The 22,702-nt window shown below is 47.9% G+C and overlaps 1 protein-coding gene across 1 annotated transcript; it reads left to right on the top strand.

Moving 5' to 3' along the window:
- The first annotated feature begins 5,117 nt into the window (after positions 1 to 5,117).
- DRD3 (dopamine receptor D3) lies at positions 5,118 to 17,396 on the top strand. The gene is made up of 6 exons (XM_008498351.1): positions 5,118 to 5,399; positions 12,346 to 12,458; positions 13,659 to 13,795; positions 15,028 to 15,224; positions 16,037 to 16,388; positions 17,200 to 17,396. Exons 1-6 carry the CDS (start codon positions 5,118 to 5,120, stop codon positions 17,394 to 17,396), a joined length of 1,278 nt encoding a protein of 425 aa, XP_008496573.1.
- The last annotated feature ends 5,306 nt before the right edge of the window (positions 17,397 to 22,702 follow it).

Here is a 22,702-nt window from a genome sequence, read left to right on the forward strand (position 1 = left end):
GATTATTATCTTGCTCCACAGGACCTCTGCTGCAGAACAAACACAAGAAAGTCATTGAATCCCTACCCCACAGAGCTTCCAATCTTAGGAAAACCAGACAAGGGGGTATGAAGGGACCCATCCCAGAAAGGAGATGGGAAAGGAGCACTGGTGAGAATGAGCTTAAATAGAGCAGGAACAATTACAACTGGATTAATCTTTTCCGCAAGTCAGAGCAATATTAAGAAGAGATAAAATAATGCAAGAAGCAAGTTTCACAAGCCCCCACTGTCCATCTGTCTCATTAATTTGAACAGGTTGATGAAGACAGATTGCCACAGACCTCTCAGGCCCAGAGGATGGTAAAGGACTGGGGCAACAGGGACTGCAACAGGGGCCTCTGGGGTGGGAGAATAACATGGATTAAGGGATGAGGAGACTCCTGAGAGAGGCAGCAGCAGGAGCTCCACCAACACACAAGGCAAGGGCAATGGGAAAGGTCTCAGTGCGGGAAGAAAAAGGTGCAAACCAGAACCACAATAGTTTTGTGGGTAAAGCACTGGATACTTCCTACTGAATTCCCCCTGCCCTCGGGGAGGGGGGCAGGCGCAAGGTAATGTCTCTTTATTGATCTGTGTTTAGCTGTTACATCAAACAGATTACATCAGGGAAGCATATTACAGTAATGCCTTGTGGTCTCAACATCCTAGAGCCAATGTGAGAGCCTTGCTGACCACAACCCTTTGGGAATCACCGACAAAGAAACTGCATTTAAAACACACCGAAATGAAGCTAAAAAGCCTCTGGCTCTTTGCAGCTCTCTATCCCCATTGTGGGAAGCTGTGCTCAGTGGCCATTTGCACCTGACCCGGGAGTCCCACAGCCCTCGCTAGCCAGAAACCAACATCACGCTCTGTGCTTTTTTTCCCGTTTTAATCACATGAGTGTGGGTGTGTTGGACTGTTTCCTAGCTCATAGCTAAAGGCTCATCTGGGGGTGGGTGGGAGGGCTTCCCTCCTTTCCCAGCTTTAGACAGAGTTAGCAAATGCCTTTCCCTGAAGGTGAGCACTATGGGATGGATGACAACACAAGTTCAACTATACACATCTCATATAAGCCTGGTAAACGCAGGCTGTGTTGCACTGTCTTGGAGCTCCCAGCAGGACAAGGGTGCTGTGCAGACCTTCATGGGTCACTTGGTTCATACCCTGGCATCTGTGTCTTCCACCAAGGACACCTGCAAATATGTCACTTGTAGGGACGAGGCAGTGACTCATCACACCCATCCAGTACCATCCACTGACCTGACTCAGGGTAATTATGGCGTTGGCTAAAGGTGTTGGTGCTCATTAGTCTCCAGCAAGTCCTGTATGGGCACTTGACTATCCCCAGCCTTGTCAAAGATCATGCTTTCACACCCCCTACATCTCATTGGTAGAAGTACTCTCCATAGCACATCTCCCTCCTAACACCTTTGTCCACAAAGACATTAGCTTGGATAGCTGCAACCAGGAGAGATGATCCTGGCAGTCAGAGTCCCGAGGAAGGCTTTTTAAGGTAACTAATTTCTTAAAAATAAAGAAATAAACTCTGTTCTCCACAGTAACTCTTCTTGCCCACCTACAAGTTAGCCAATGGCCAAGCTGACCAGTAGGTGAATAAAGGGGAAGAGCACTTTCCTCTCTCATGGGGCCACAGTGCCTCTCCTGCAATTCTTGCCTGCCTGGGAAGGGAAATCTCTGCCCAGCAGCTGAGCTGCCTGCACCCCTGTGACAACCCACAGAGAGCCCACTTGCTGTGCTGGCGCAGATGGTGGGTATGGCCCAACCCCAGGAGAGACAAGGCTCAGTCATACATCTAGAGCCCTCCTAGGGACCTGAGGAGAACTGGGGCTCAGAGACCTGACCTCAGACTTCAAGGGCACCTACATCTCAGTGACAGTGGCTGTGGACATGCTCTGGCCACAGTAGATGTGACATCCTGTACCTACCCTCGAGTCCTGGAGAAAGGCACTTCTCCAACATCCCTAATTCACGGCTTCCTCTCCAGTTACCCAGTTCCTTTCATCTCAGGTCTGTGGCAGTTTTTTAATTTTAAAATTTTTATTATTTTAAAACTAATCTCTGCTTTGATGTTTTTTTTTAATACTACCGGTTGTTTAAGTACGAACTCTCCATCCCCAGCCGCAGGCTCGCAGTGGCTCCCGGAGGGGTTTGCCGGCTTCCACCGCAGCGCCGGCAGCTCCAGAAGAGGCATCGCCCCCGGCCCAGCCCGGCCCAGGCACCTCCCCTGCCCCGCCGCAGCACTGTCTGGATTTTGGGTTCCCCGGTCTCGACTTCGCCCCCCAGAAAGAAGCAGGTCTGACCCTCAGCAAAGCCCACCCTTGCTGCGGCCCCTGCCTCCAAAAAATTACCCACGACCGCTCCTCCTTTGGGAAAGGGACAACCTCGGGGCACTTGAGGACGGGGGGCAGGGAGCGCAGCCCCCGGCCCTGCTACCCCCTCCCCGAGAACCGCGGGGTCCCGGCCCGATGAGGGGGGGGAGGAGTGGGGTGGAGGAGGTGTCCAGCCCGGCCCCGCCCCTCGGTTCCGCGCGGGGAGGGAGGCAGGAGGGAGAGGGTCGGGCCGGGAAGCGGAGGGTTCAGAATCGGGATCGAGTCCTGCTTAGCGGCGACACCGGTGCCACGGCTCAGCGGGCCGGGGGTAAGTCCTGACTGCTGTCCCCCCACTCCCCTCCCGCCCTCTCCCCTTCCTCACAGCACACACCCACCACCACCCCAGGGTTTCTCCAGCCTCCCTCGGGGACACAGGGCAGCCTCGGGCCGGGGGCACAGGGGGCAGACGCGGAGCTGCCGCTGCCCCTCAGGTGCGGGAGCGCCGGGCTCGGAGCAGCACCTGCAGTTGGGTCCGGACACGCTCCTGGACCCTGCGCTCGGACCCCAGACCCCGGACCCCGGACCCCTCTCCCCTGCGCCCTGTACTCCACGCCTGAACCCTGATACCTGGACCGGGACTTTCCCCTGGAACCCTCCGAGGCTGAGACCTACGAGCAAAGCATCCCTCCCTTTCCCCCCCGGCTGCTCGACCCTTACCCCTGCCGCAGGTCGCTGCCCATCTGTCCCCGGTATCCCGGTATCCTGATGTCCCGGTATGCCTGTATCCCTTTGTCCCACTGCCTCCTTAAGCGGGTATCCCGGTACCTTGGCACATTAGGATCCCGGTATCCCGGTACTTGCCTGGTTTGGCACAACCAAACTGACTACGAGTTGGGTGAGCAGGACCGTGGGTGTGCGGGGCAGCCCTAGGGCTGGGTGGTCTCACAAGGCTGGGAAAGGTCCCCAGGGGGGACGACATTGTCTTCCGACGCCGAAAGTAATGCTTTAGGATATAAGAGGCAGGAGATAAGGCAGGAAACCTGCAGACGGACTGTGTAATGTGGTGCCTTAAGCCTTTTGGTTTTATTGTGCATGGTATTTTGTTCATTCCCTGTCGTGGCTTCGCTTATCAGCCAGGCAGCTGCTTAATATCATTTTATCCCCTCAGCACTGCTGAAGTAGCCTTTCATGGCCCCAGACAATACAGGCTTCCCAGAGTGGGAGCTGTGTCAGTGCAAGGGGGACTGCAAAATGAGTCCTGTTTTTCAGTGGTTGCAGCTGAACTGTTCTACGGACAAACAGTCCTGGACCTTGCAGCAGGGCTCACACTATAGGAAATCCTTCAGAATTTAGAATTGGAAGGTTTAACTTCTTTGTCAGAGGCAGTCAGAATAATGATGGAGGAGAGAGGAGCACAGACAGTTTTCAACAAAACACAGAGGAGATCCTTTCACCCCTGTCTGGTGGAATTTTTGCTCAATGAGACAGATTAAAGTTAATTTTTCACCTAATTCAGCCCTTGTTGTCTCCCAACTACAAAGCAGAAGTGGCAAGTGATACCAGTTTGAAGGATGAAAATATGCCAAGGAGCTGGAGCAATTTATATCAATTGCACAGCTACTCTTCCAGGTGTATGTCTATCACAGATGCTGCTGTTCAAGGTGTGAAGTGGAACAAAGAGTAATATTTATACGATTGGCATTGCAACACTTTGTCCTTGCCTTTCATACCTGTCACCCTGATGATGAGTTCAGTGATGGGAGCACTAGCAAAGAAAGGAAAAAAATATTGGATACAAGTGATTAAATGTCACAGAACAACCTTGGGATGGCAGCCTTCATATTCCTGGAAAAAAAAATCCTCCTTCTAAATCAAGAAAGGGTAGGTTCCTAAGCACAATCATGAATCCATTGTAAGAAAAAGCAGTGCAGAATGCCCAGCAAGCATCCTTCCATTATTTCATCCCAAATGACATGTTGATTTGCTCTTCAGCACAGGCAGCTCATCTTCTGGCCAGGCATGGAAAACGCAGAGCATAGTGTGGATGAAATGGGGGCAGCACTGGCAGTCAAGCTTTGGCAAGGAAGGCAGGGCTGAAGCAGAGCGTTCTTTGAGCAGGAGGCCTGGGACTGAAATATGTTGCAGGAAAAAGACAAATTCAGTAGGTGGTGCTTGCTGCTAGGCAGCCAGGGTTCAAGAGGCTCCTTGAGCATTGCAGGTGCAGTTTTGGCACTGGCGCATAAAGTTATTGACTTTTTTTGGTGAGAGAAGAGGGAGGGTACTTCCAAGATGAAAAGACACTAGGTTCAAGCTTCTGGCCAAGCCCTTGTTTGACTGACAGCATTGGGTCTTCCTCAGCACTACAAATTGTTGTCTTTCAGACTGTGCTCTTGCCTGGATGGCTGGTACTGGGCTGTGACTTTGGTGCATCTTAAAACCATTACCACTCTCTGTACAGCTTTGAAAGTCGGAACCTTTCAGATGCACACAGGAGGTGAAATCTTACACTCTTCTCATGGCTTGGATTCAGTAAAGAACAAAACAGGCCAAGTAAGATTTTAAGCTAACTTCTGCCTATTTATGAGCAGAAAAAAGATCTCTGTAGCTGACTTGAAGCAGTATTCATGTAGGAAGCATGAAAATCACACACTGTCCACAAAAGGTACTGGTCTCCACAGTTATTGTGGGGCTCTGATTTTTAGTTGTTCCTTTCTTTCACAGAGAGAAAAAAGTCTCTTTCTTTTCTCTTCACAGCAGTGTCCCCATGGCCCTCTTCATAAGAACCAGCAGCCATCGTAACACCACTGACCCCATTCCCTGTGGGGAAAACAACACTACAGAGCCTGACCTGCCACACTCACATGCCTACTATGCCCTCTGCTACTGCATCTTGATTTTGGCCATCATCTTTGGGAATGTCCTGGTCTGCCTAGCTGTGCTGAGGGAACGAACCTTGCAAACTACAACAAACTACCTTGTGGTGAGCCTGGCAGTGGCTGACTTGCTGGTGGCTACGTTGGTGATGCCATGGGTGGTGTACCTGGAGGTGAGTACATCTTAGAAAAGATTAGCAGAATTTAACCACTGTGTGAGTTCTCCAGCATCAGTGCTGGAGGCCCTCAGGACAGGGCAGCTCTAGTACAGATAATGTTCATTCTCATTTTAACACCCTAGCTAACTCTGGGACACCTACATGGTGGGTGACAGCCCACAGTGGCACACAGGTGGCCCTCATAGACTAGACAGATGTCAGACCCACAGTCCCATCTATCAGCAGATACCCTGAGCCTGGCAGAGCACAGCCTCTTTGGCCTTGAATGGCATGTGGGCCACAGCCAATAATGTAGGCTGTGGGTTCTGATGTGCTAATACCACTTTCATCTCAGCATCCTTGAAGCTGACTCCATCAGCCAGAAGGGTTGCCAGTGAGCACCATGATGATTTAGGAATGGTGGGGGAGGCAATAGGGTGGAAATACCTTATAGGAACTCAAGAGCCCAGATCGATCCCTAATCCTCCTGGCCAGGCAAAAAAAACAAGGGCAGTCAAATCCTTGTCTCCTGCAGAGTTTAAGAGCCTTAACATCATGATGTTAGGTCAGCTCCAGGCAACATTCCCCAAGCAGGCTGACAAAGAGATAAAGCTGAAGAACATGCTCCAAAATCTCTTGAAGTTATGTCAGCATTTTTCATGATAACTTCAAAGGACTCATCAAACCCTCGGGATCTTATCCTCCCTCTCCCTGATCTTTGCATATTGGCCGGAGTAAAAATACACTGCTGTGACCATGCGCAGTATGGGCAACACCTGCAGACAGAGGGCAGCAAAGATGAAAACCAAATCCCCCCCACAATGCGGCAAAGTCCTGAAGTACTGAGGCCATTTTCTCCGGGAAAATATTGTCATTGAACAAAATATTCATGACGATATGCTACAGCTGACAGTTTAATCTATTGTCTTCAGCAGTTTTACACTAATTCACAAAAAAGGTGTTAGGTCTAGAAAGCTGAACATCTATCAGCCTTAAGCTTTCAGCTGAGTCCCTGGTACCCTCCTGCCACACTGATGGAGACAGAACAAGCCTCTGAGCAGTGGTCTTGCTGAAGCCTCACACACTTTCTGTAAGGGGCAAGCTGTGGTCAGGCTGAAGGGTAGGGTAAATGCTTTGCTGGCAGCTGCCCACCTTTGGCTGACCTCCTTCTCACAAAACAATTTTGACTTGTGTGTTTGGTCTGTGCGGTGCCTGAACGGAATTTAGGACAAGACAGGACAATGCCATCAAATGCCAAACTTGCTATGCGGGTACAAGGAAACTGGATCAAGTAGCAAGAGACTAGCAGTGGCCTACAGCCCTCCTCTGTCTCAGGAGCACGTTGATTAGGCGTCACAGCTCTAAGCTTCGGCACCTAGCCCAGGCATTGCCCTTGTGTTACTCCAATCCACTCTCCCAAACTGTACCCACTGCAGTCTCAGCAAGGCTACAGTTTAGAGAAATCAAGGGTTTGCTCTGTATAAGAATTATTAATAAGGGCACTGATGGCTGATTATTTATATATAGCATCACCACAAAGTGAAGGAACAAAGAGAGCGCCTGGATACTGCATGTGTGATCATGTTACTAATGAAATTAGTAGCAACATTTAGACTAATCTGTGCGGAGCATGTCCTGGAGTTGGCCTTCAGGATATGTACAGCTCAGTTGTGTTACATCAAATGATTAAAAAGCAAGGTATAAATGGGGAGGGGGTGGGAGGGAAACCATCACAGAAAGACAGAATTAGAGCCTGTGATTTGATTAGAAGTAAAAAACATTATTAAAAGTCAAATTTTGTTTAAGAATGGAGTAGTCCATCACCTCAAATATGGTCCAATTAACAATATGCTTTGCATTAGAAAAGACTTTGCACTTGTTCTCACTGTGGATAGGGTGGGACTGAGGCACATCTGTGAAGCAGCCTCCACCCCCCTGCAGTTCTGTGGTTATGATTTGTGAGCCTGACAGTAGGTCCATTCCCTAGTTGTGTTTGTAGACCCATTCAGGATGAATCTCCATCTGTGGAGCTTGGACAATCAAAGTAGCTGATCCAAGAGTCACCCAAACAACAGGGAGAAGAACGTGCACACATCTCAAACCCTGAGCTACTGCTCCCAGCATTGACATTCTCCTAGACTGCTAGACTGTGGGGCTTCAGCAAGACTAAGATTTTCAAGCACAGTCTATAAAAGCCCCAAAGTAATTTAGATATTTACTGCAGTTTATGGATCAACGATGTTACCAATGAAGTGGAAATGGCATCATGCCTCAGTACACCATGGGCCTGGAAATTGCCAAGGAATCATTCAGTCTCCAAAATCGTGTACAATATCTATTTATTGACTGAAAGTTTGCCAAACCAGACGTCTGAGACCTGGCCATTATTTGTGGAGAAGCTAAAGGTGGATGAATACCTCAGCTTTAAATGTCACTTGTGAACTTTGTGCTCTGCAGTCGATTTTGAGAGCCACCTGTGGCCTGGACCTTCTCCAGGAAATTTGTCTTTTTATCAATCATGCAGACCAGAACTGTCTCTTTCTGAGAGTCTTTTGGGACGGCTGTGACAGAGTAACAGTAGGAACATTTTATGACCTCAAAATCTTCATCCCCACCTAATGAAGCTTCTGGCACAAAAATGCTGTTCAGCACTGTGTCTAGCAATCTTCCGAGGTGAATGGGTAGGTCTAATACACCAGTACTGCTACCTCAGTTCCTTACTGACCTCTGATGCTGTGGCTGGTATGACTACTGCAGCTCACAAATGTCTCTTGAGACTGTGGCACCAGGGTATTCTGCCCACCAGGCTTTGATGGCATTAAATATCATCATGCCTTATAGGACATGCTGGAACAGGTCCAGAGATGGGCAACAAAACTGGTGAAGCATCTGTAGAACAAGTCTTCTGAGGAGCAGCTGAGGGAACTGGGGCTGTTTAGTCTGGAGAAAGGGAGGCTGAGGGGAAACTATTGTTCTCTTACAATTACCTGAAGGGAGGTTGTAGTGCAGTGGAGGTCAATGTTCTCAAGTTGTGCCAGGGGCTGTTCAGACTGGATATTAGGAAAAAATTCTTCCCTGAAAGAGTTGACAGGTGCTGGAACAAGCTGCCCAGGGAAAGAGTGGAGTCACCATCCCTGGAGGTATTTAAGACAAGTAGATGTTGTCCTTAGGGACATGGTTTACTGGAGGGTTTGGCAGTGCTGCGTTAATGGTTGGACTCAATCATTTTAAAGAACTTTTCTAATCAAAAAGATTCTGTGATAGTCATTGTATAAATGAAGGACATATGTAGCAGCATGGCCTGAAGTATCCTTCTCAGTTTTCTCACAACATCCAGTTCTACCTCCAAAGGGAAAAAAAAACCTTCAGAAGATGATTGTCACTGAGATCCAGTGTGCAGCTCTGTTCAGAGCATGTGAATAATACTGTCTCCTCTTCTGTGGCTTTCACACTGCAGCAGCAAGACCTGCAGACTGCTCTTTGAGCTCAAGAAGCATTCCAGGCTACCTTCAAATGGAGAGCAGACAACTGAGTCACTGTGAGCAGCTCAGCAATTTATTACTTGTCAGCAGGCCTGACCACAGCCATGCTCTTAGTTACTCCTGCTGTACAAAAATACAAGCAGCCATTCATTTCACAGCTACCAGGAGGCAACAGCACCCCAGGAAGAGCACTCTTTTTAAACACAAAACACTTAAGTGAATACTGCTGCTTACATGACTGTCATAACCTGATGCAACTTTGTATTTTCACATCCAGGAACTCCTCAATGCAGAGGCATCGTATGCATGTGATTTATAGGAATTATTTTGGTTATTTTTAAGGATTCAGGAGAGTGGTGGGTCTGCATAAATTTATGAATGTAAAATGATTTAATTTTTTTATAACTTCAAGGCTCCCTGTAAGATTGGAAAATTAAAAATAAAAAATACCACAACTTTGTAGATAAAGCGGACTGGTCATGAAGAAAGATTAGGTGAGAACCTGACCTGAAGAGTCTACAGGGAGCTTTAGCATTGTCTTTTGGCATCCCAGACTCTATTCTCAATTCTGCTGCACAGGCACTGAGTGGTAATGAGAGATGGTATCAGATCGTCCCTCTGCAGTTTGCTCTCATCAGCTGCAGGAGAATAATATTTGCCTATCCACCTCACCCAGGCAGTTGTGAGGATTCATTCAATTAATACCTGTGATGTGCTTTGACAAAAGCCACCAGAGGGATAAAGAACAGGTACCCTGCCTGCACATGACAACCAGAAATGACACCAGCAAGTTCAGCTGCTACAGCAGGGATGAACAGAATAGAGCAATGAAAGGCAGAGCATAAATAGAATTAGAAAAATTATGAACAAGGCCTATAATGAAAGGGTTCTTCTTAGTTTTAAAATTCTGGAATAAATTCTGGGTTTGCATACCCGACTGTTAAATATTAACTACTTCACTGACTTTGGCAGAGCTAGTCCCCATTTTAGAAGCTGTGTCAGGTGGAAGTGATTGTGGGTTTTAAGCTCAAACATTCTGATCTGTCAAGTGTCTCCTTATGACAAGCTACAGCTTAGTATGCAGGCAGCATGATCTGAATGCATCATCGTGAGAGGGTTCACTTCAGAGCCATTCCTACCCCCTCTTTCTTCAGTTTTAATGGTTCAGGTTCCTGGACTTAGCATTTAAGTGTACTCAGGACCTTGGAAACTCCCTTGGTTAAGTGCTTGCACATCTGCTGGGCAAGTGGCATCTGGCTTTCATGTGAACACCTGTCATGAGCTCCTGGGGAAGTATTCTTCAGACTTCACAGATCACGGAGACACTGTATTGCATTTTGCCTCAGATACACTTTACTGGGTTCAACTGCAAAGGCTTCCAGCATATAGATTTTTTCAGAATGTATTTTGAGGTGGTCAAGCAGATCCAAGATTTGCTACAAAAGCAAAAAACAGTATGGTGTTTCTTTGGAAAATGAAACTACCCATTAATGTCCCTCATTTCAGGGGGACATTAATAGCCTTCTGTTTGCACGACTCATAGCCCACCTAATCACACATAAAAGTTCTAAGGGTTTGTTGTTTTTTTCTTTGCTTTTTAAAAAGAAAACAAGGTGAAAACATAGTTTCCTACTGCATTTTGCAAGCCAATTCCCATTTCTCTCCCCTACATCCACTGAGAGTCAAGGGGTCTAATGAAAGACTGCCTCCTTCAGTACCTGGCTTCTGATATGTGGCAGCTGGGTCAAGCACAAAAAACCCTGGAGAGACAGCTGGACTCAGCAAGTTTCTGTGTTCGTGTGTGGGAATGCTGGCATGATCAAAACCATTTAAATTTCTCAGAATTATTTCTTAGACTACTCTGAAAAGAACACAGAGAGTGAATTCTGTATTTATAGAAGTGCTTCTCTGCCAAGATGCCAGGAGCGGAGTCCTTCCTAGGAATCAACACCTGCTGCAAGGTTGACCCACTGCTTCAGAAGTCAAGATCACTTGTGACACCCTCTCCAGCCTGATCTGGGAAGGGTGGTTGTTGAGTGGGTCTTGAAAACCTCCAAGCATGGACCCTCTACAGACTCACCAAGCAACCAGTTCCAATTCCTCGCTGCCCTCATGGTCAGAAAGTTTACCTTCAGAACCAGCGTGCACCTTCCTTCTTTCAACTTCTGCCTGTTATCTCTTGTCCCCCCACCATGCATTGCTATGAAAAACCTAACACCTTAGAAAATTACTCCAACTTTCCTATTAACCTCCCACCTGGCACTAAGGGACTGCTGTTAGCCCACTCCCAAAGCCACCTCTTCTCCAAGCCCTGTTCCCTTAGCTTGTGCTCACCTGACAAGTGATCCATCCCCCAGGGACTGTCTTGGTGGCCTTCCACTGGACTTACTCCTGCTTATAAATGTTTTTCCTGTACTGGGGCCTCAAAACCAGATGCAGTACCCCAAATGGGGTCTCAATATCAGCAGAGAAACCAGGAGCTAGTGCCAGTTCCTGATAGCTTCCCAGTATCCAGCTGAACCAGAAGGATCTACAGGGTTGGAGGCTAAAATCCATGTCATCTCCAAGTGAGAGCTTTCTGTCCTCTTTCTACTGCCCTTCTCCAACCAGCATGGCATTTGATTTGTTTGCTGCACTCATCCAACGGGATTATCTATTGGAGGGCAGGCTGCCTCCTTGTTCATCTCCTTCAAGGAGTGGGTGCTGCAGCAGACTACCTCTCTTAGAGTCAGGCTATCATCCCAGCCCCAAGGAGAGCAGTGCCACATGGTGCTTGGAGCATATTGTTGTCATCTGAAAAGGTCATTGTCACGAGCAATGTCTGGGCCAAAGAAGGAATTTCTCCACCACTGAGACTGGCTACAGAGTACACACCGCTGCGCACTTAATAGTTCAAAATGACCTGCAGAAAAGGTTGACGTAGTAGCAAACCAAACCCCTTTATCTGAATAGCTTGTGAGTTCTCATTCAGATCCAAAAATCAAAATCTAACTGAGATAAGAATCCAAATAAGGTCTTAGAGAAGCCTTAGTTTTGAGATCTCAGGTCTCTGTTTCCATCTGTATGTATCCATAAACGCATAAAATTTGCAGTACTTTTCCAGCTTACTCCAGCACCTAAGCTGAGAAACAATTTCAGCTCTTGGTTTTACTCAGATAATCTTTAATCAAAAGATTTATACAGTTATACCAAATTTAATCAATTTATCATTCTAGTCCTTAAGGGAAGGGATAGCTGCTACCTATTTCTTTACCCTGCTTTACTCTGTAAGAGCAAGTAAAGAGGTGAAATCAAGGTATGGCTCTTTCTCCATGACATACCTCTGTGTTGTCTTGCACACGGTGCAGGTGCCTCAGTTTCCCTCTGGACATCACAGTGGATATGGACCCATCCAGCTGTTGAGGCACCTGGAGGGGAACACCTCCTTATGCACAACTTAGGCTTGGTGCAGAACAAGGCTGACAGTTTTGTGCTTGCAGGTGACCGGAGGAGTCTGGACTTTCAGCCGTGTCTGTTGTGATATCTTCGTCACCATGGATGTGATGATGTGCACAGCTAGCATTTTAAACCTCTGTGCTATCAGCATTGACAGGTGAGAACCAACAGCATCCAGGGGGATAGTGTGGAGATGGGGGTGGCTCTGTACCCCAGCGTGGCAGGGAGAAGAGAGAGGGGTGTGCAGAGGCAGAATTGGAATCTTCAGGAGCACAAACCTCCCGGCAGGACTTTCATTTCCACTACTGCTATTAATATGGTTCTGCCCACCATATGCCAGAAGATAGCTGCATGTAAGGGCAGAGAAGCACAAACAAGAAAAATCTTACCAGCAGGCAGTCAACCACATCCCTCATGCTTTTTGAAGGCAGGAAGGAGAACTGGTCATCTAATTCCTATTGAGTCTCAAAGAGGGTTTCTCCTTCCAGAGACTTCACTCATGAAGCTTTAATAAGCAAAATCCTGCTATATAGATTATAGCTGTGTAATCTTCAGACTTGCCCTGTTTTTCTGCATCTTAAAACTGAGGCTATTTTAAGCAACACTGATGGCTGGGAGCCAAGACCTCAGCACATGTGGTGCTGCTAGGACTGAGAAGTGGGGGAAAGAGAAAACACTGCATGCTGTACCTTTGTAATATGTGGTTCAAGGGTGATCATACAAAGGAGCTTTTAACACTGGATTGGGCCAATGTCTCTCCATGGGAATCTTCATCCCCATTTCATTCTGTCTCCAAGGAGCCAGGCTATTCAAAAGATGAGGCTCCTATTATGCCTTCCAAAACCTTGCCTTGCTGAGCTGCATCCCCTGTGGCACCCTGGGAGACAAAGACCTTGGAGACTCACTTGTAGGCAATCCTCTATCTGTCAGTCAGATGGACACCAGAGGAGGCAGCTGAGACACAGGGTGTAGCAGGCTATGGTTGCTCCAGAGGCTGCTCTCTCCCAGTAGTGCAAGTATAACCTTAGAGACTGGAGGGATGGGTTTTCTCAGGGTTTCTAGGGCAATCTGGTATCCCACACCTTGTAGCTTCACTATGCTGGCAGTTTGACAGAACATTTCTGTGAAGTGATGCCAACTAATTCTTATTTCCTCTGTTCCTGCCCCCCAATGCCCCGCTTATCATTTCTACAAAATTCTGATCCCGTCATCTGATCTTCTCTCCTTTCCTCCTCCATTTCCTCACCACCTCCACCACCTTGTTCCCTATGCGGCTTTCATTTTTCCTTTGAAAACCTGGTCCTTTTCCTCCCTTCATTCTTACCTTTCCTCCTCCTGGAGCTGGTTTGGTCTGCAGATACACCGCAGTGGTGAAACCAGTTCAGTACCAGTACAGCACTGGGCAGAGCTCCAGAGTCTCTTTGATGATTGTGATAGTCTGGATGCTGGCCTTCGCAGTGTCATGCCCTCTCCTCTTTGGCTTCAATACTACAGGTAGGTGACATCCTGAACATGGCATGCAGGGAGAGGTTGGAAGTGGAGCTGCCATATGGATGGCCAGGTCACGTAATGTGGGTCTTGTAGACTTCTCAAATGACAGTGAAATTTTAGGGAACTGGAAAGCACCTGGGGGGAATATTGACAGTTGAGCACTGTGATTGTCTTTACCAACTGTGACAATTCTGTGATTCTTTGATTCTGTGAGAAAAATCTCCAGTGCTGGTGAGCAGATATGCTTTTTTCTCTAAACTTGTCATTTGCTCAGGCAGACACTGGCTATTGCTCTGAGGAAGGGCTTGCCTGCTTTACTGCCAAATCAATGCCCATCAAAGTGTCCAGATCTACAGATCCCCACGAACAATCATGCTGTGCATGCAGAGCAAATCTCCAGACATGCAGCATGTCCAGCACACACACAGACACAAACACAAACACACACATCAGTCTTACCTGCATCTTGCCAATATCAACAGGTCCTGTTGATACACACGGTTTAAAACACACGGTTTTAAATCGGATTCAGCACACAGTTCTAACAGCAAGGATTGCATATTGGCACTTCTTGTGAGAAATCTGCTTCCCATCCATCTCTCTGTCTGCTTCCTCACCTAATTCCATGAGGACAGCAAACAATTTAACCTCATCCTTGGAAGCAAGTTGGTCTTTCTTCTTCCTCTCACCTAAGGCAGCTCATTCTCCTCAGATGCAGAGGGGCAAGAGAGCCTTCCCCCTGGGCTGAGCCGCAGGCAGAAGTGGCTTCTCCTGTCCCCATCCATCCTCTGTACCATGCTTGAGCTGAGAAGAGGATGAGGGTGGGAAGTGCTGCTGTGCCCCACTGCCTGGTCCAGACAGATAGGGGTAAAGGCACATCTGGGCTTGGAGACAGCTCAGAGACTGTCAGAGAGACAGGAGAAAGGATGAAAAGAGAAAGGATACTCAGGGAAAGGATGGGAATAGACCTGAGAGAAGAGGGCACATCTCCAGGCCAGAAATGCAGGCAGATACATGCTGGGTCATACTAGATGGCCCAAGGTAGGAGTTTAAGCACCAGTTAGATGAGTGGGTAGGCCACAGCATAATTTGAAACAATCGAGGTGAGACATACTTACACTTCTTAGAGTTTTTTTTGCACTGGTCACCTTCTGACTTGCTTTGCCAATGCATGAGAGCCTCATTGTACTAAACCAAAGCAGCTCAGCTGTTTCTCTCTCTCTTCTCCTCCCCAGGAGATCCCAGTGTCTGTTCCATATCCAACCCTAGTTTCATCATCTACTCCTCTTTGGTGTCCTTCTACCTCCCCTTCATGGTGACCCTGCTGCTCTATGTCCGGATTTACCTCGTGCTAAGACAAAGACAAAAGAAGCGAACCCTCACCCGGCAGGGCAGCCACAGCACCAGCACCAAACTGGGTTATGCACACAAAGTAAGACCCACATGAATGTAGTAGGGGCTGTCAGGTAGGACAGGGCATGCAGCATCTCTTCTCCTCAGAGAGTCAAAGCACAGAGCAGAAATTACAAAGGAGGGACATGGCATGTTTTCCTCCCACCCCTCACACATACACCATGACTCCTGGGATGCAGGAGCTCCAGTTAAATCCTTTTCAGCCCTCTAGAAAGAGGTTACTCCCTGTGTGTAACTGCCCCTAAACCAGGAAAACAGAATAGAGCACATGGCCTGCTTCAGTCTTTCTTCAGAGCAGGGCTTTCTCAGCCACGTAGAAGTCTAGTTAATTTCTTCATTTATTGATTTTAATGTCTCCATGTATTGATTTTTGCTCTCTCAGGCCGTCACAGGCTTTAACCTAGATTATTAAAAAAACCCAAAAAACAAAAAACAAACCCTTCATCCAACAGGTCAAAATTCTTATGGTGCATGGAGCATTTGTTCCACTGACCTTTCTAGATGAATTATCTGCAACCATGGGAACCAGCACAATGGTTTAAAAGGGATCGCCTGATCACACATATCTTCCTGTTTTACTCATTTTCTCCCAGTGAAGCTACCTTAGAAAAGGGTGGGGGAGCAAGGCCAACACAAAAATATGAGTGGAAGGTTACAGAGTGGGCATTTCAGCTCTTCTTTTTCTCATGCTTTTCTTTGGTGGGATGGAGACAGAGAGTTGTCTGGTGCTGGCTCTGAAAAAGCCAGAAGGCTGACAGATACAACTTTACTCATCATCCTGTGACCCAATGACCGGTTTGGATGGTTCCTATGTGGGATCCTCTTTTGCAGGAACACATGGAGTCAAAAGCTTTGCCAAACAGATGCCAAGGTACCTTTTCCCCCTGTCTCCCACTCAAATGCTCAGGCCAGAAGATGTCTACCAAAAGGAAGCTGCTGACTGTCTTTAGCCTGCAGCGATACTGCAGATTCTGCCACAAGGCATCCCTCACCAATACACCAGGGACTACACAACACAGCAGGCTGGGAGACAGGAGAAAGAGTACAAAGCCAGGACTGGAGGTACGGAGGCTGAGTGATGGAAGAACCATCAGCTCTTTGAAGCTACCAGCAGCACACCAGCAGCCCCGTCTGATCCAGCTTCGGGAGAGGAAGGCTACACAGATGCTGGCTATTGTTCTGGGTAAGTGAGAGCCACTCTGTCTCGTGGGGTGCAAGGAGTGATGGTTTGGGACTTGCAAGAGCAACAGATCTCCTCACATATAGTATTGAGATTTAAAGAAATGCAAGCCAGGCCAAAACTTCAGCTGCCACTGCTCCCACAAACTCAGGAGAGACAATGGTGGCACCTTTGGGGATGTAGTGTAATGCTCTGAAATGATGACAGCAAAGTGTTTTTTTGTTACCCTTTTCTTTTAAATCACTGGGCAACAATCCCTGCTAGAGGGAGCAACAGCCAACACCTTTGCTTTCTCTTTATTATTATTATTAAATTATCCTAAGTTTACATAGAGGCAGCTGCTCCTAGATGCAATTACAAAAGGGAAACTGAGGTAAGGAGCAGCAGAGGAACCAATTCATAGAGAAACCAGAAGATGGGTGCCCTGGTCACCTTCTACACTCACCAGATGCACCACTTCCCCTCATTAACCCAGTAGTGTCAGGGAAATAATGTCACCCTTGTGTAACTGATTAAAGCAGCTAAGAAAGCAGTCTTTCCCCCTAAAATGTGGTCACTTGCTTTTGTCTGTCACCAGACCACTTCTGAAGCCCCATCTATCCATCCATCCATCCATTCGTGTAACTGGTCCCAAGAAGCCTGAGCTCAGTCCCTCAGTATTGGGAATAAATATCACCTTCAGTGTTTACCAACTGATGCAGACACCTGGATGGAATAGTGAGAGGGTGGAGGGAGAGGGCAGAGGTGCAGGTCCCTTTCCAAGTAGTTGCTTCTCTAAAGTCACGGATTGTTTCCTCCCTTTCTCTAAACCCAGGGGCATTCATAGTCTGCTGGCTGCCCTTCTTCTTGATTCACATCCTCAACGCCCACTGCCCCTCCTGCCACGTGCCCCCTGGGCTTTACAGTGCCAGCACCTGGCTCGGATATGTGAACAGTGCCCTCAACCCCATCATCTACACGACCTTCAACACCGACTTCCGCAAAGCCTTCCTCAAGATCCTCTGCTGCTGACCACAGGGCTGGCCTTGCACTGGCCTTGCATGGCCTGCAGTTTGCTACAGACTCCTGGGCTGGGGGCTGGGGCATGGGGAAGTTCCTTTCCTCTGCTTTATGCTCTGTGAGGAGTGACGGTGATGGGGGTGACATGGTCATTGCCAGCAGCCAGCACCCTCTGCACCAGAGTGAAGTCCAGGGACACAGCCCACCTGCACTGCTGGTTTCCCTCACCAAGCCTCAACACTGCTGCTTAAAAGGATACAAGTGCTTCCCACTTCTGGACAGCCAAGACACCAAGGCAAACCAGTGAGTCCCCTTAGGCACCAGAGCTCTGAGAGGTAGACCTACATGTGTAGTGGATGATCAGCCACCACGGTGTGCCAGGCTTGCAGAGCACAAAAGACACAACCAAAGAGCATCTCTCATCTCCTCCATCCACATGCCAGGAACCCTCTGCTGGAGGTGGAGAGTTGCCCTTCCATTGCTGGAGCCTCAACCTGAAGAAGGCAACCAGCTCACCTTTAGCAGCCCTGCTAAGAGGGCAGGACATGATGTCTTTGATAAGTATCCTGATCCCTTTGATCAAGGAGCCAAGAGCAAATATTTGGCAAGGAAACTTAGAAACAGAGCACTGATGGAGAAATTACAACATCCTTGTTGCCTCCATCAAAAGGTTTGCCTATGAAACTGAGTCAGTTTCAGTGCTTGGGAAAATTGTTCCGATTGCAAATGAAACTTTCCCCTGTGCTACTAGCTTATATTTTATTGCTCCTTGCAATGCAGAGAGGTGGGATGAGAAGTTCAATGCTAACACAGTGTCCGCTGTCTTCCTAACCCAAGGACACAACTTAACTACCACACACCCAGTCATCTGCTGCAGCCACATGCCTACAATAGACTCAAAACTTGGTTTTTTTTTTTTCAGCTGGAGCAAGTAGCATGCACCCTGTCTCACAACTTGTTCGGGGTCTCTTTGGAACCAGTCTCTGCTTTTGCTCTTCTTTTCATCTGCTATCTTAAGAGTTTGTTCCATCTGACTGCTATGTTAGCTCCTGTTACAGTCCATGCCTGGGGGAGAGCTGCTTCAGTGACATCCCTCCCAGTCAGACCCTCAGGATCAGGCCCAGACCACTCCCTGGCTCCCCTCACCAATACATCTGTCAGCATGCAGAGCATCCACGTATCTCAACTTCCAGGAGCTGGTCAGACACAGCCTTGCCATAGTCTCCTTTCCCAACAGTATTTTACAAAGCCACCTCCAGTAGCTCCTGGATGAAAACACCAGACAGGCCCTGTCATACCACGTAAGCTGGTCTCATGTCGGGGCACTCTAAAGCTTTTCTCCTTGTATAGACAAACCTGACCTGGGATGGCCTTAGCACATTTCTCTTGTTTCCCCCCTTGCTGTACTGGATCAGAGGCTCCAGCTCTCACTCCCAAGCATAGGCTTAGCTGTGCTCTCAGCCACACTCTTCTGGCAGCTGTGGGCCTAACAGTGTGTGCTGTCTCTGCCTATGTCCATGCCACAGCTCCTCCATTTGGAAAGGGCTTCCTCTCTTTCCTAATATAAAGCCAAAAACCATTGTTTTCTGCCTCTTGAATGCACAGCGGAGCTCTTGCTGCTGCTTTTGTTTGTCTGGGTTTTGGGAGGAGATGCTCATGGACAGCATGTGTTGTTGACCCGGGGAGGTGCCCTCCATACTGCATTGTAACTGCATTATTCCAATAAAACATGGATGTAACTGGAAGTTTTGGTACCTTTGTTGTGAACATAGCCCTTCCATAAGCCTTTTCTCACCTGTAGATCTCTTAAAACTTTCTCTGTACAAAATGATCATCTGTCTGGACATGATTATAGGTTGGGAGGAGAAACAACTGAGGGCAGCCCTGAGCAGAAGGACTTGGGGGTGTTGGTGGATCTGAAGCTTCACATGAGCCATCAGTGTGCACTTGCAGCCCAGAAAGCCAACTGTGTCCTGGGCTGCATCAAAAGAAGCACAGACAGCAGGTCAAGGGAGGTGATTCTCCCCCTCTGCTCTGCTCTTGTGAGACCCCACCTGGAGTAATATGTCCATTTCTGGAGTCCCCAGCATAACCTCCTTGAGCATGTCCAGAGGAGAGCCACAAAAATTACCAGAGGACTGGAGCACCTCCCCTATGAAGTCAGGCTGAGGAAGTTGGGGTTCAATCTGGAGGAAAGGAGGCTCTAAGGTGACCTTATAGCAGCTTTCCAATGCCTGAAGGAGCCCTACAAGAAAGATGAGGTAGGATTTTTTGCACAGGTGTCTAGTGAGAGGACAAGGGGCAGTGGTTTAAAACTTGAAGAGGGGAGATTTAGATTTAACATTAGGAGGAAATTCTTTAGTATGTGGGTGGTGAGACACAGGCACAGGTTTCCCAGGAAAGTTGTGGATGCCTCCTCCCTGGAAGTGTTCCAGGCCAGGTTGGATGGGACTTTGAGCAACCTGATATGGTGGGAGGTGTCCGTGGCCATGCAGGGGGCTTGGAAATAGATGATATTTAGGTCCCTTCCAACCCAAACCATTCTATGATTCTGTGACACCCATAAGATCTGTTCATTATTCCTTGCATTTTACTTGCAACTCGGAAAGAAATCAGAAGCCACTGTAAGCACTTCCAGCAGATGAATCTTGAAAATATGGCTCATGAGCACAGGAGGTACCCACCACATGGGATATTTGGGGCATCAGCTGAGTGAATCAACCTGTGTACAGATTGCTAAAGTGACTCTCATTAAGATGCTTCATAGCACAGATCACCAAAGACCGGTTTCAGTTGCTTTATATACACAGTTGCCAGAAAGGTGGAAAAAAGGAAGAAGATCTTTTAAAGGGTGACAAGGTCCATTTCAAGCCCTGGCCCAGCATCTCTCAGGTGTCATGTTCAGTCTGACAATACTTGAATTCAAAACTTGTTCTTCAAGCAGTCATCCCCAAGGCAATTCAGGGTAGACTTGAGAAGCAGTAGGTGTGGCAGAAGACCAAGCAGGGTTCTGGTACCCAGAGCTATGAGGGGTGTGGGAAGTTCTGTCACTAAAAATATCACCATTTATCTAATAATGAAGTATTTCTCAAGCTCTAAGCCCAGCTATACCACAGCAATATGAACTCAGGTGGCCTCACAGGAAAGGCTAAAGAACAGAAGCAATCAGAGGTGCAATCAGTTGATTCCCTCTTGCCTTCCCCAGAGAGCCAGAGGGACAACTGAGGAGCACCCCTCAGGATCAGTGCTTCACAATCCCCTTACTCATTATTTGCAGCAGAATTATCTGCTCTACCTCATATTTCAACTGAAATAACTCCCTCTAACCTTCATTTTCTACATTTTCTTATTTGCTGTTTCTTTCCCCTAGCTCCATGACTGGCTGGGAGAGGAGAGATGAGCTGTGACTGTGCAGTGCTGAAGAACCACAGGTGTTGCACAGGATTTCATTTGCATGATGACAGCCACTTTAGAAAAGCCTTTGGAGAATGCAGAAAGCTCCTCTCCTGCAGAGAGAAGGAGGGAGTTCAGAGAGGGCTGTAGGTTGTAAATAATTCCCAGTGTCAGGAGACCTGCTCTGCCTGCTCAGGAAAGGGTCCTGCAGCCTGTGCTCACCTTTGCTACGCTCCACCAGGCAGCAGCAATGGGATACTTAAGGTCCCTTATATGCTGGAAGTCATCTGTAAATGAGACAGCAGCCAGAGCAGCCAGAAAACATCTCTGCTGTAGCTGAGGAGAGTTAAGTCCTTGTAGAGATGAAGGAGAGCTGGCAAAAACCTTTTGGGAGCAGCAAACACCCCCCCTTCAAGGTACAAGGCAGCCATCCAAGTATTGTCTGTCTAGACACAATCATAGCACGCCTGAGAAATGGACTGAAAACCACCATTTATCCCCTATTTTTTCACCATTTCTCTAGGCAGAGATGTGTCCCAGCTTGCAGATACATAGACACTGATTGAGCTGCAGTAGCCCAGAAGAATGAGCTGGTGGGCCCACAGCCCCACATGGCTTGCTCAGGAGGCTTGCAGGGAGCACTGCTTACCCAGGTCCACAGGCACATCCAGCTCTGAAAACACAGCACACAGACTCAGACAAAGTCACAAAGACCCTGATCTCCTCCACCCATTCCTGAGGCTCCCTACAGAACCACAGAATCAGAGAGTGTTAGGGGTTGGAAGGGACCTCGAGAGATCAAGTCCAACCCTCCTGCCAGAGCAGGATCACCTCATGCAGGTCACACAGAACACATCCCGGTGGGCTTTGAATGTCTCCAGAGGAGACTCCACAACCTCCCTGGGCAGCCTGTGCCAGTGCTCTTGTTACTTTCACAGTGAAAAAGCTTTTCCTTATGTTTACACAGAACCTTCCATGCTCCAACTTGCACCCATTACCCCTTCTCCTGTCACTGGACATCACAGAGAAGAGCCTGGCTCCATCCTCCTGACACTCACCTTTTACATATTTATAAACATTAATAAGGTTGCCCCTCAGTCTTCATGTCTGCTGTAGGTGTGCCACACACTGAGTGCATAAAGTTTCTGCTTCCTCTTATGATGCTGCTCTTTGGGGGCTCCTAAATAGCATGACCCACCCAGGCATGTGTGTGCATCTCCCAGTGTGTCCTCTCTGAAGGCACACAGGGGACCCTGATAATGGCTGCAGGTCCAAGGTGGATTTTTTGGTGTATTTTGTTTATTTTGTTGTTTTTGGCTTGGTTTGGCTTTTTAGAGTATAAGACACATACATAAAATGGATTATGAATCTGTAGTTCAGAATAAGAGTTTTTCAGAATAAGTGGGAATAGACTGACTCCGTGCTAGAAAGGACAGCTGACAGCAACCTATTCTCCATAATTTCTATCAATCTGCAACCTCTCCTCAGGCTGCTGTATGGTAGCCATGATTATAGAAGGCATTTAATGTGGGTATAAGATGGGTACTGATCATCTGAAAACAAGACAAGACCAAACCAGACAAGACAAGACAACACAACACAACCTGCCCTGACCACCTCTCAGCTACTCACTCCTACAAGCATGGCAGGCAGAAGCAATCAGAGAGCTTCTTAGATCTTCATAGCCCACTGCAGCCTCTTCACATACCACCAAGATTTTCAATTGAAGATGGTATATGGTGGTTATTGCAACTATTTATTGCACTTACCTTGAGGGACTCCTTCCCGAGGCTGGTCCTCTGCCCACAGTAGGCTGGGATGAACACAGCCAGCTCAGGGCAGCAGCTCCTCTGGAAGGGGCAACCTTATTCGTGGCTTAGCCTTCTTGCACAACAAAACCCTGCCTTAGTCACATTTACTGATGT

Source organism: Calypte anna, chromosome 1, assembly GCF_003957555.1.
Source record: "Calypte anna isolate BGI_N300 chromosome 1, bCalAnn1_v1.p, whole genome shotgun sequence".
Classification (NCBI taxonomy): Eukaryota; Metazoa; Chordata; class Aves; order Apodiformes; family Trochilidae; genus Calypte; species Calypte anna.